Genomic DNA, 14811 nt, shown 5'->3' with positions numbered 1-14811 from the left:
AAACCATCGTAATGCATTCAAGACTCTCCAAATCGGGAATCGAATCTGCGATCCAGTGTACCAAAGGCGGGTGCCAGCCAACAGACTAACGGGAATGACTTAATTTCATTAATGTTTTTATATTGGTTTCTTTTCCATAACTACAAACACCGTGTGCGTGGGTTTCCTCGGGGTTCTCCCGTTTCCTCCCACTTTCTTCATTCCACCATTCCATTCATTACTCATCATCACCGTCTCCTTTAGCCTAATCGGCATAACCGTGGGACGTAAAACTCAAAGATTTCATTTTCATTTTCTTTTCCATAACTATTTTCTCTTAATCTGATATTGTATATGCAATGTTTAACTTGTAATTTTATCTGACTGAAATATCTACAAGTTCCAAAAAACATAAACAAAAGATACGTACTTATGTTAACAATAAAACTGGTTTCACTGTATATATACTGAAATGATAATTCAGAACTTCCTTTACCTTAAACAAAGAAAACACTAACAGACTGGGTGTCTCTGATATTATTTTAAATGCATCCGTGGTCTCTTGTTCCATCTCTTTGTTGGCCTTTCCACAATGCATTAAATATATCACGTACCATGTGACGTCTTCAGGTATTTTAACGTCATGACCAAAGACTGCCCACAGTTTCCAGAAGTAATATTTGTTCAAAGGCAATGAATTTCGAAGATTTTTCCTTAACCAAACAACCTTCTCTTCTGCAAATACAAACATGCACTTATTACTACAGTATTTCTATTAAAATTTAAAGATTATAAATGGCTCATCTAAAACTATTACCTTACAATAATAATATAAAAGAGACTTGTAACAAAATATCATAAAAGATCAATTTCTGTGATTCACCAGAGCATAATAATGTAATGACTCATCTACTATTCCCTCACTGAGTGTTTTCTTAGTCTATATTTGAATTGTTCTAGCCTCGAACATTTTTCGTCAGGGTAAAAGGATTAAATTGTTTTGCTACGCAGATTTTCACATAGTTGTTGAAACTGACAGTAGTGCGTTGCTATATATACTGTAGAGGTATACGGATTTTAAGATTTTATTTTTGGTGACGGAGATAAAGATTTATTAGAATTAAAATTGAAAAGATTAAAATACTGTGATAATGTTATGTTATGTCATATTAACACGTCCATTTGTTTGTTTATGTAAATTGCCACACATGGTTGTATTTATGTTGTGTTGTTATTGAAATCATGGCGAGACGCTAGATCGTCAGATTGTTTGTTTTGTTTTGTAAAGATGAAAATCGAGAACTGTAATGTCATCAATGTGCAATCTAGTTTGTTAACATTAACACAATTTGAATGTGGCACAACTTTCAGATCTGCAGAGATTGTTAGTCTGGGAATTTGGTCACGATGTAATACGGGTTGAAACAAATGTTTCAACAATAGCTGAGGTAAACACAATTGAACGAAATAGCGAATTCCAGCGTCTGGAATTGAGCACAAAAACCTCGTGTTGGAGAGAATCGAGATCAGAAACCGAGTAGGTGATCAGAGGATCGTACTACGTTCAGAGGTCAACAATTAGTAGCCTAGCAGTGGTCTGAGATCGACCACGACCATAAGTAGATCAAGGGTGATCTATTCTACGTTGAAGTACAACTACAGTCCGATTGTAATGGTTGGTCTTTAGTTGGCATTCCGTTGGAGATCACACACAGACATCAACCTTGTCCAGGAGATCCAGAGCTGAGAAGTATAAAATCATCAGTCCAGACTGTCATCGCATAACGAAGGTATGTGTGCCTCAGCTATGTGTGTGTTGATCGTGATTCAATTTCCAGTCGTTTACGATTTGTGACCTGATTCGTTAGGCAACATTCACACAGAACATACACTCAGACACTATGACATTATTTAGACAAATACATTAATGAAACGAATTATAGAGTTTATTATAATTTTCTCTCACTTAAACATTAACCTACTCATTCTGGATAATGAGTAGTAGTAACTTCTGTACGTCACTCTTCGAATATCTCCATGCTTTATAGGCAGGACGTAAGGAGATTGTTAATATATATAGCATTTTTTCCTAATAATGAAGGTGCCGGTACGCTGACCTCACGTTCACAATGGTTAAAAAGTTGGTTACATACCCTTAAGGTTATAATACTAATAATAATAATAATGAGCACAATATATAACCCCCGACAGCATGCTTGCTTGCCGCAAGCTTGCCCATTGTTTTTATTTGATTTTATTTCGCTTTCGCTTGTACACAAAAGCTTATTTTTGCTTAGCGCAACCTGTGGTGCAGGCAACCCAAGCTTCACTTGCGATACGATTTTCTTTAAACTGAAGTAAAAAGGCAGCGCGCGTTCGATTTTCAGTTGTTCTCAAAAACCACGTGACGCTGACCTCTTAAGTTTCGGCGACAAGGTAGTGTTTGCGTTGTTACCGTCTTTTTAGCATTCACCTTGAATAAAGGACATTTTTTTTTTTAATTGTGCCGTCTAGTACTCTAGTCCCAGGTACTTTAATATCGTTCTTGATTTCCTCATATTTCAGTAACCATGAGGCATGACAAATTGAGGTATTTATGTATAAAGCATAAGTGTGAACATAGATGGCAGCAGATTTGAGCCTACTTATTTTGCGAAAGAATACTGAACTGTTGCAGATATTGTAATACGAACTTATAAAGTTTAACTTACAATATAAACTTTATTTGAATGCTGTGTTTAAAGTTTCAACATTTTTCTGTATTTTTATATAAAAAAAAGTAGAAATTTCAAGTACTCGCGGCTAATATAGTAAGATGTTGGATATTGGCAAGAAGCAACAGCGCGTTGTTTTTCCAGCAAGATCATAACTTCTATGCCAGCCAGCCAGTCTGGACCAGCACCCACTACAACTGAGGCTTGTCCTCTGTCAATTGATGATCCTCCCCATGAAAATGAATAAAGTTTCAAACTAATTGATAATTGAATAGTACCTAGACCCTCTCATGCGAACTTGGACCTCTTATGCTATTTTCTAACTCTTACCGAAGAAAGGACGCAATCCTATGAACGGGTAAACATACCAAAAAAAAAAGGCGTTGCTTATCATAACCAAACCATTATGATTATTTTGATTTTTTTGTAGAAGCAGAGTGGAGTCGTGGATGTTTTCACGGCTGTGCTTTTGCTTCAATTATTGAAGGAAAACTTATAGGTCATGGATGTTTTTGATATGCTCAAGGATTGTTGCATGGATTTCTTACTGTTTTATGTTATTCGTAAATTCGCTTGTATATGCCTTGTTTGGCGTGTCTTTTGCTTGCATTTAGCTTACTCAGGCTTGACATTGATGAGTTTCGCTTACCTTGGCTTGCGTTTCATTTGTGAAGACAAGCTTGCAGCAATCCTTGCTCTGATGTAACTAACTAGCATGCCACAAGCTTGTAATAAGCAAATTGGCTTGTACAGTAGAGCTTGCGGCAAGTTAATTGACCTGCAACGGCAAGTTTGGTTTTCTTGTATTTTCAACACTATCCCACACTGAAAATGTTCAAAATGTTTCGTGAAAAAATTGTCGAAAGTGAGGTACAATGTAAATCTTTACGACTGTGGAATACTTCACTTAGCTAACTCAGATAGCACTTTCGGATCACTTCTGAGATACGATTGCGAAGTCGTTTGTAAGCAGCGATTCAGGAATTAGTTGATTGGTAGGGAAACTTGGCAAGAAAGAGAAAGTTTAGAGGCTCGCTGCTTTTAAGTCTTTTCGAATAAAATCAAACAAAACAGCAACATATGACATGATTTTCCGGTAGAATGTATGCCAATAAATGAGCTGCGAGAAGGTATCTCTACTATATTTGCAGACCCTTACTTCCAACTGAACATATTTATCGCCATCTAGCAAGTACAATTTTAAATATGTTCTATAAAACAGTGAACAGCACCACATGCGACAGATCTCAGCATTACTGTGATATGAGAACTAGAATTAATAATTATCGAAATGGTCATAATCCCTTTGCTTCCACCAACAATTGCTCAGTAGTATCTTCTACCAACATAAGAGTAACGTTAAGAATATGAGACAAAAAGTCCACAAGCAGATTGGGCATATAACTTGTTGCTAAGTTTCGGCAACTTAAGAGCATGCAGAAAAACACATTTCTTCACTATAATGAAGATGTTTCGACTGTGGCATAACAAATACAACCATTATAAATATAAGGTACCAGCTAGGCACGTGATCGTTTGACCTAAGGGTAGTATCGCATCTGCTGAAAAGTTACGTAAAATTCTCTATATTAAAATTATCGAAACAACATGTTTCAATTGAAACTTTTTTTTTTTTTTTTTAACAACATTTTTGCAAAATTTCTTGATGTCTACTAACAAAGATCCTGAATACAGTCAAAGTTTTCATTCCAAGTTGCAAATTGAGTCCCTTCATGGTCTGCATGCTTTCTCTAGTCCAAAAGCGTAGTTCTCGATGGAATTACTACCCTCGAACAAAAATTTAATTAGCGTTTGAATTATATTGTAAACCATTGGTTTCATATCATGATAGATGATCCGTAATGATTTTAATGCATGTAAATACACTTATTCGTGTCTTTTGAAATGGTCGAAGTAAATACCGTACCCTGATTAGGCATTGAGAAATATGAAGTGAGTACCTAGGTATATACCTTATTTTTATGTTGAAGAATTACAGATGGTCGCATAATACAAGTCCTGTAGACGACACACTTCAGTTTTCGTAAGGTTAGATACAGAGTCCTCCTCTTACTATAGTATAACGTCGCAATGCCACGATTTAGCGATTCCAAGCAATTTTGTTTCTCGGCTAATGCTGAGGTCGTGCACTTACTGTATTCGTGGTGAAAATAGTAAGTACATGTACCTACAGGAATATACACACGTATCATCATGTTTGTTGATGCATGAATTTACATAATGACAAGTACGCTAGTTGACTTCGGTATGTGGAAGCAAATTCAAAGACAGCACTACACAGCAGTTTTTATTTTCCAGATGCGATAAGAATTCTTAAGTTATTGACAAATGAGTTTTGAAATTACTAAGGTTTCCTTTCACCATCTTTGGGAGAGTAATGAAGTAAGATTACAATCATGGACAAAAGTTTAACATAGTCCGTGGCAGTATTACGCTTCTGTGATATTAACTAACGTGAAAAATAGCTTAGCAAAAAAAGGTAGCTAAGTAGGCTTGTTTCAGATCTGTATCTATCTATCTATCTATCTATCTATCTATCTATATATATATATATATATATATATATATATATATATATATATATATATATATATATATATATAGTTTTATTATTAAGATAAAAGACCAAGCTAATAGACTGATTACAAGCGAATAATTAATAAACTCATTTACACTCGTAAATCTCGTAAACACTCGAATGTAGTAGCTAATACAAAGTAATAAAGACATTATTACACGAAATTCCAAATGAATAAATAGCAAATTGAAGGTGAGTGTATACTCTTTATTATTCATGTATTAAGCGCAATCATATTTCATTATTTACGTGATTTAGTTCAGCATTTTCACTTCTTATCTATTTGATGTAGCGTATCAAGGCGGCGTATGTGAGAAAAAAAAAAAAAGTCATCAAGAACAGGCTTATATTTATGAACCTGTGTTATTAGGTTTAGGTATATTTTCTTGTGAAAACAAAGTGCAGACATACTGTATGATTTTTTTGGGGGAAGGGGGGGGGGGAAGGGGCATGTACTGACATTTACGGTTTTTCAGCTTTATCGCTACCCTGCAAGAAGATTGCAGGTCGAAATTATGAGTAAAATTCAGAAATCAGAAACACACAAAGCTTAGAAATAAAAGGATTTAAATATGTTCTTTGCGCATTATTTCAAGTTATTTAGCGTAACCAAATAAGTACATTACCTTCTTTGGTGGTGTTTTTGATGAAGTCTTCTATCAATACGTCTATTAAATTTAAAGTCTCCTCACATACTGTAACAGCACTCGCTCTAAATGTCAATACACTCCATCTACCAATTTCCAACAGCTGACTCAACATGACCAATAAAACGGATGATTCTACATTTGGTCGTCTGGTTACAACTTCATTTATGAAAGGCTGAAACAATGATACATACAGAATTAAACGGAGAATTAGCTTGTTCTCAGTATTACCATGAAATAACATGCTTATTCAAAAGAACACCTCGTATGTATAACAAACTCAATTGTCAAATTTTCGCTGACTAATTTCAGAACTGTAAAGACAAAGGCAAGAAGTAAAGAAAGAAAAGAAATTAGTGAGGTAGGATGGATAGGAATTAAGTAGCATCTCCCTAACTACCATTCCCAATATTAAGATGTATTTTTATCTTTTATACTATTTTAGTGATGACGTGTTTTATAGAAGTGGACGAACTTTTCTTCCTCTTTCTAAACGTAGGTGATTTCTTAACCTTGACTAACTAGAATTCAAACCAAAAGAAGTTAGTTTTATGACTTAAAGCAAACGCTCGATGGTTTTCTTTTTAAATGAACATTAACCCTGAAACGTTATCTTAAAATTAAGAGACGAATTCACCACTTCAATCCTAAGCAACAAACTTCATAGAGAAAGCTTACGCAAAGCATGCAACTGCATGTTGAGAGCACTTATTGTGGCTATTTTATACTAAAATAACTATGGTTTTCTATAACGATACTATGAAATATTTGTGAGCTAATGTACGAATGTTGTTATTGGTGTGAGCCGAGTATTATTATTAGTTTAATGTCTCAAGATTATGCACCGAGGCTAAGGGAGACAGTAATGATGAGATGGAGGCTAGTATTAGAATGAAGTAAGTGGGAGAAAAAGGGAGAATCCTGAGAAAACTCACGCACACACTGTTTGTCCACCGAAAGCGCACGTGGTGGAATCTGGGATCGAATCAGGACCTTTATCTGAAAGAGGTGTAAGCCAATTATTTTCCCCGAAATTTTATTTCGGTTTGTTAATAGTTTTAGGGTATCAACATTAAGTCGCATGCCATTTTTGAATCGAAGAAGCGTAATATAGACAAGATACCACATGTATGTATGTATATATATACAGGGTGGGCCATTTTAATTAATCCACGGAAATATCTGAAAAATGATAAAACATAGAAGAAATGTTTGAAGTACACGTTATATATTGCTAAGGGGGAAAACCATTTCCGCCAAAAGTACCCCTCTCCACCCCCCGGAAATGGGGGTAACGGGGGGTAACTTTGAAATGTCAAATGGGAACATGGGTCGAGTAATACCTCGTTCGAAAGGTCTTGGAAAACTAAGTAACGCTGTACCAAAATTTCGTTCATATGGAGCACCAGTTTCAAAATGGCCGCCATGATATAGTTCGGAAACTCCAGTAGCCGTAGTATGAAAACCATGGGAGGTAAATGAATGGAACAAAATTGAAATACGTAAATATCATAGGGCATATCGAATGACGTGACCCCTGCGATCCCAGCGGCTTCCCTGAAGGGATCTTGTGAGCTAACTTCAAAATTTCAATGTCCGACCGGACAACGGTTCGGGCGTACGCTTGACCTACCCAATGCTGTTTGGAAGGCAGACTTCAGGGATAGAGAATTAGTGCACTCAGTTAATGCAGATGGCCACAGTCAAGGGCGCCCATAAGGGGGTCAAGGGGGGCTCTCTCCGCCCTAGAGGAAATTGTGCTTCGGAATATCGTAAACTCAATAGAATTTTTAGAATAGCTACAGCAAAATTAGAAACTATATTTGAAATGTCGCTTTTTCTTGCCTCCCTTGGAAACCACAACATGGGCGCCCTTGGCCACAGTTACATTTTGATTAACTATTAGCACTCATGTCATATTGTGAGCTTGAGGGACGAAACAGTGTGTACGTATATCCCTGAAATGCTTTCCGAATAACCAGCAGGCATTGCATAAAAGTTTCTGTGGCGACGGAGATTAGCAAATTCGCACGTTTGTAAGTTCCAGCAACTGCATTATTCGACAACTTCTTTCGTATAACGTTCCTTCTGTTTTCGCATCAAATCATACTTAGCCATACAGATATGCGTTACCATTCAAATAAAATTTCACCTTTTTTTAGTCACTACAGCGTCATCCTTACAAACAAATGTTTCAACCATATCATACCTATTTGTAAGGTAGCCTTAATTTGCGAATTAAAGTAGAGTTCTCACTTGAACTTTCACTGTTACTTTCCACCCCACTCACATACAGAGCACAGGAAAAGATTATTTTGCAGGACTTGGATATCTCTCTATACATTATGGCAATTTTACTCTAACATTTTTATCTCTGTTGTATCATTCTCGAGCCTTGGAACGCCTCCGTGGTTTTCCTATTTAATTTTCGTTATTTTCATTTATCTCTACCCGTATTATCTCTACCCGTTTTCTTAGACACATTCACCATGTCTTGGCGATCATTTTGAAAACGGTGTCTCATGTCGAAAATATTCTTACAGAAGCTGTTTGATATTCATTTGTCTATGTAACATGATGTTACTCGCTTCTAGTTGCTATTTGAAATTTTCAAGTTGGCCCCGGATACCTTTCAGTGGAGTCACCCCGATAACAACTCTCGATGTGCCTTACGTCAGTTACCTACTCCAGTTTTTCTTATGTTGATTTATCTCCAATCGCTTTCATACTACGGATACTAAACCTTTTCTCTGACACTGATACTATGTTTCGGTGGCCTTTTGAGAAAACTGCCATTTCACCTCAATCGTTTTCTCCTGCAAGATGTTTGATTTTGCAAGATTTATCGAACGAGATACCACTCGACTCATGTTACTATTTGAAATCTTGAAGTTAGCCCCCAAGACCCCTTCAGGGAGGCCACTGGGATCACAGGGACCACACCATTCGATATGCCCTATGATATTTACGTATTTCAATTTTGTTCCATTCATTTACCTCCCATGGTTTTCATACTACGGCTACTGGAGTTTCCGAACTATATCATGGCGGCCATTTTGAAACTGGGGCTCCATATGAACGAAATTTTGGTACAGCGTTACTTAGTTTTCCAAGACCTTTCGAACGAGGTATTACTCGACCCATGTTCCTATTTGACATTTCAAAGTTACCCCCCGTTACCCCCATTTCCGGGGGGTGGAGAGGGGTACTTTTGGCGGAAATGGTTTTCCCCCTTAGCAATATATAACGTTTACTTCAAACATTTCTTCTATGTTTTATCATTTTTCAGATATTTCCGTGGATTAATTAAAATGACCCACCCTGTATATATATATATATATATATATATAACCACGAAAATGGGAAATTTTCACTTGGAAAATTTTTGTTCCGTTGATGGTCGCCTATTTCGAAAAAAAAAATATCAGATGCACTTACTACCACTATAAACATGTTAATTAGATGTTCAGCAGAGCAGATTCGATATTGGTGTAGTAAATAAAAAATAATAAACTTTTCAGCACCCACGGAGTTGAGTCCATAGGTCACGGAGTTGGGATTAGTTAACACGGAGTTGAAAATTGCTGTAGAATTGAGAAACGCGACACATCTGGGTGATAAGTTTCGGTTTATAAGTGATTAAGCTTATAATTTACATAAAAATTGAAATAATTTTCCAATAAATTTTGTAAGTTAGAATTATTCTCCTTATGTTGAATAAAATTCTAAGAAACTAGATGACACGTAATTTGTTATCCAAAAAAAAAAAAAAAAAAAAACTCCAGAAAATACTGCAAACATATGAAAATATATCTAATGAAGGTTTCAAAATTGAATACATATATATATATGAATATGTGACGTACAATAAGGAAAGAAGAAATACACATACACTTATCAAATATTGAAAAATTATTGCGCTTTCAATATGTTGGTTATCATATGGAGAGGACAGACGTTTCATATAAGCTTACGAAGCAAATGAAGTAGTCACTAAACCTGTCTATTGTCTATTTCATTTGTTTTCTGAGTTTATGTAAACCGTCTGTCTTCTCTGTGTGATCAAGTCAACACGTCGAAAGTGCAATACTTTTTCAACATTTGGTAAGTGTATTTGTATATTTGGTATATATACACAAGGTGTTTCAAAACAATACAGACATCGTTTGGGAGCTTATTCCTGACACCAAGATAAGACGAAAAGTATAGACAACCTGGGTGCACAAATGCTTCCTTTCGGAGTTATAGGCTGCCGAAAACATTTATATATATATATATATATATATATATATATATATATATATATATATATATATATATATATATATATATATATATAAAGAACTTTAAAGGTCCATAGCTCCAAAACTGAGACCTGCCGTAGTCAGGTCACGACTTCATTTAGGAACTAATATGTGCGCTGCGCTATCCAAAAATATGTTTCAGAATCCTGAAGTACTCACGAAGCAATTTTTATAGAGGGAGTTTGGCTACGGGCATATAATCTAAAGTACTCACCAACTATTTCTATAGAAGTTGTTGTGGAAGTACCGCAGGATTCTGAAACATGGATATTTCGGTAGTGCACATACTAGTTCCTAAGTGAAGTCTTGAGCCGACTACGGTAGGTCCCATAGTTTTAGAACTATGGACCTTTAAAGTTCATTTTTTCATGTTTTCGGCAGCCTGTAACTCCGAAAGGAAGCATTTGTGCACCCAGATTGGTCTATACTTTTTGTCTTATCTTGGTTAGGAATCACCACCCAAACGTTGTCGGCGTTGTTTTGAAACACCCTGTATAATGAACACTAAATGACAGTGTAAGGCACTCATCATTTCTGAGTTTTCTTTGGATAATTCGATGTTTTTTGTTAAGTAGCCCACATTTTCCACTCCAAGGAAGGAAATATCTTGAGGAAACAGGGAAGGGTTGTTCTAGTCTACACAGAATGTCAACTACCAACGTTTTTTGAACGTCAGGTTTAGTGGGCCAAGAGAAATTCCTCCCGATCCGCGTCACAAAACTGACATTGCTTTCAGACTCTTCGACAATCCCTGAAAAGAAAACAATTAGCTGATCATAAGGTAAGATTTAGTTAAGTCCTTGTAATCAGAAGTTTTGGCCAAATAATAAAAGAAGCGAGAGTTTATAGAGTGCTTTTAAAAGTTAAAATATAATTTGAATTTTACGGGGGTACCACTCATCAAAGTATATAACTGCAACTTACTCTTCAGTTTTCGGTGGATTGTCATCTGTTAAACCAACTTCACAAGAAATGTTTACATTTGAAGAAACTGTTGCCACTGATGATGGAGAATAGTAAAGTTGCCCGAGATGGAAATGAATGCAGGTATCTCCTGCTAGACACGTAAAACACGAAAGAGAGCGGAAATTAATTACTTGTGGTGTTGTGCTACACTATGTTACTTGATGTATTTTTGATATTCCCACAAAACGTTTCGTGGTGAGAGGAAGCTGCTGTTCGACAGATGAAATTTCTTCCTTTGAAACAGTGTATATCTTGACATTTCTGCAATGTTTTCTCATTTGTTCAATTAATGTCTACATCATATCCTTGAGCAATAAGGCATTCTGCGGTTCTTTCAAGAGTGGCCCCGACCCCATCGGGAGCACCTTTCCCATGTACAATTTCGGAATAGTTCCATGTAATATTCTTGCATTTTATACTTGATGTTAACAGGAAAGTAGTAAATTTTTCAGCAACTTGTGCGGATTTTTTCTTTTCGTAATATTCTCTTGATGATGGTCGCCACCTTTTTCTCTTTATTCTTTGCTCTCTTTCGGATAATGACAATATGCCTTTTATTTTTCCTTCTTCCTTCCTCTTTCTCCACCTTTCTCGTTCTCTCCTCTTGAACTCTTCATACTTAATAGGATTATTCCTGATTACCAACCGACGTTTCTTTTCGGCTTCCCTCTTTCTTTCTAGCTTTTCCTTTTCACTTAATAGTTTTCGTAATATATATAAACTCTAACAAATGTTACTTCTTATAGACTATTACACAAGAAACATTTAGAAATATAAGAAATTCATTGATATTGAAAGATTTTGATGAAGTTTTTTTTCTTTCTTCGTTAAACGCCTACGTACCAAATTATACGTACCGAATTTATTTTTTCGGAATTTTTAATAAACTTCTATTGACTCAAATGTGACAAATAATGAGTTGGAAAAAGTTATAAGTTAGTTAAGAAGAAATAATTCAATATCATTCAATCAATCAATCAATCAATCAAGAGAGGAAATAAACCAATATCAATTAATGTACGCAACTGCTTTCCACGCACAAAAATTTTTTTATAGCTTCTTTAAAAGCTTTTTGTTGGTGCACATAATACTTATAGATTGAGACGTCAATAGGTTAAAAACAGACACCATCCATCTTGACTTGACTGAAGTTTTACCTCCGGCTACCTGACAGCCGCAAAACTGAACTTCCGCGAAAGACTCCTTGAATGGGCTAGGACCCACTTGCCGGCCTTTGTGTGTGAATGACACGTGGTCAGCGTGTCGGCTCCTACGGCCGTTGTGATGGTCTGCGCGATCAGGTTTCAGTACATCTCTACTCAAATGAGATTTTCAATTGCTACACTGTGCGAAGTAAACACCATTAATTTTTGAGCTTCCACCGGGAAACAAACCCAGAACCATGCACGAAAGGTGAGCGTACTAGTCACTGGACCATAAACGAGCTTTATTAATACGTTGAAAGAACAAATATTTGGAAGAGTATGAGCATAACAAACATTATAGGATTAACTCCGTGAACTTTCTCAACACCGTGGATTCCTTAGTTTTCAGATGGACATGGAGTTGAGAAAATTGAATATAATTTATCTTTACCAGCACACTTTTTAACCAGCACATGTGAGTAATTGTGTACTAATTTTCTACGTTAAGGCGTAGGTTTCTCAAGGGAAAGAAGGTATATACCATACAAATACATTCAGTAATAAATACCATGGTGTTGAGTAACAATTAATATACGCACCTGCTTTCCACACACAAAAATATTTTTCCTATAGCTTTTAACACATGCACACATCTTTTTCTGTTCTTCAGTCAAACATGTCTGCCTTGTCTTCTTGTGGGTGTTGCCATGATGTGGACGACCATGCTATCTGTTGAAAGCAATGACAATTTTTTCTCATGCCATGGAGTTGAGACGAAATAGAGGTGACAGAAACGAAGCATAGTCAAGCTTTCGAAAATAATCGTTATAAAGGTTTACTTTCCATAAAACCGAAACATTGAAATGTTCTCTTCCATTTAATTACCATTAAATGATGTTTGTCTTGCGACTTCAGTTGTAATTTATTGATTAAAATCAGTCAACTGTACTCCGTCACAGCCCACGGTGTTGAGAAATCTGGGCAATAATTATTTTTTTACGTATGTTTCGTGTTATATTTGCAAACTGTTATACATGGTATACCTACTTTGTGACAACTACTACCAAACAAAAAAAGAAAAAAGAAAGAAAAAAAGAAGCGATTCTTTCTAGTAGTAGTTTGAAGAAATGCCCGTGACAGAAAATTTCCCTTTTTCGTGGAATCACCCGTATATATCACCATAATTTGCCATTTTATCCAGTGTAAAGCAGAATTGAAGCCCATTTTATCCAGTGTAAACCTGAGCGTCAAGGGGGGGGGGAGTTGGCTATAGCCCCTTAGCCTTCCTTGGATCCGCCCTTATATATATATATATATACACACTGAAAATTAGCTTAACGGAAAGTTTTTAAAAGCAATAAATATACTTTAAGAGCAAAATGATGTGCAAACAATATAACAACTATTTTTTTTATTTTATTTGTGAGCTCATCCGTGGCTAAGCGGTTAGCGTAAGCGTCTTTGGCGTGGGAGACCCGGGTTCGATTCCCGGCGGGAGCTCATGTGGTTCGGATTCCACGTTAATCAGTAGGTCCACGTCTCATATAGCCTCGCTGCTGAACGGGACGTTAAACTCAAAATCAACTCAACTCAACTTTATTTTATTTGTGTGTGTGTGTGTCTGGAATCACGGTGTTACGATTATTTCCAAGGTATATATTAAACGTGTGTTTCTATTTCTTAAGGAATGTCATTATATTACTCGTGTGACCAAATACTGTATTACTCTTTACACTAGCTTTGAAACCTAGTTCCTATAGAATGATTAGTATAACGTACCTGCAGTATTTGTAAATGAAAAATGGTTGAAACCCAATCTTCTGATTCAATGCTTTCACTTAAACCAGGCAAAAGCACCTTCGTAACAAACTGAGTGGCATCAATGATGCAACTATTTGTTAGCAACACTACCTATTCAAGAAAGTAAACATTACATTAGAACACAGTTTCACTTCGCTTTACATTAATTTAGGTGTAACTCATTCGTTGCTAAATTGTATGTTTGCAATAGTTTCATGAACATTTTATCTAGGGTTGCCAGATCTTACGTTTTTTCCATAACTTTCACGTTTACATTAAATACGTTTATATTTTCCCCGTAAAATGATTTCTTCCATTTTTAACAAATAAAAAATAAAAGAATTCGGACGGGAATTTCGTTGTTACAAAATTGGCATAATTGATTTAGCACATCCTAATTGGTAGGATAGTTGGAGAGGGTGTAGGTGGAACTCAGATTGCAACCACCTCCTCGTTGTGAGTTCTGGACCATTTCATAAAGAAAGAAAAAAACAAAAAGAAAAGAAAAAAACTTGAGAAATGAGCGAAGAGCTGCACATTATGAAAATAAAATATATAAAATCACTCTCATTAGCGAATTATTAACAAACATAACCTCACACAACTAAAATAAAGTACTTAAACGCTATAGAAATAAAAAAAAAAAAAAAAAAAACC

General features: G+C 35.9%; 1 protein-coding gene across 1 annotated transcript in view; it reads right to left on the bottom strand.

Moving 5' to 3' along the window:
* Positions 1-14811, bottom strand: part of LOC145690443 (uncharacterized) — a 95457-nt gene that overhangs the window by 36697 nt on the left and 43949 nt on the right. Inside the window, exons 4-6 of the mRNA XM_081765333.1 lie at positions 14134-14265; positions 5919-6114; positions 476-714 (exon numbers count right to left, since the gene is read on the bottom strand). Of these exons, the coding sequence (XP_081621459.1) occupies positions 476-714; positions 5919-6114; positions 14134-14265 (567 nt within the window). The remainder of the gene's footprint in view (positions 1-475; positions 715-5918; positions 6115-14133; positions 14266-14811) is intronic.

The sequence above is a fragment of the Thermobia domestica genome, chromosome 7 (assembly GCF_964235325.1).
Source record: "Thermobia domestica chromosome 7, izTheDome1.hap1.1, whole genome shotgun sequence".
NCBI lineage: Eukaryota > Metazoa > Arthropoda > Insecta > Zygentoma > Lepismatidae > Thermobia > Thermobia domestica.
This window is presented reverse-complemented; position numbering and strand designations above follow the sequence as displayed.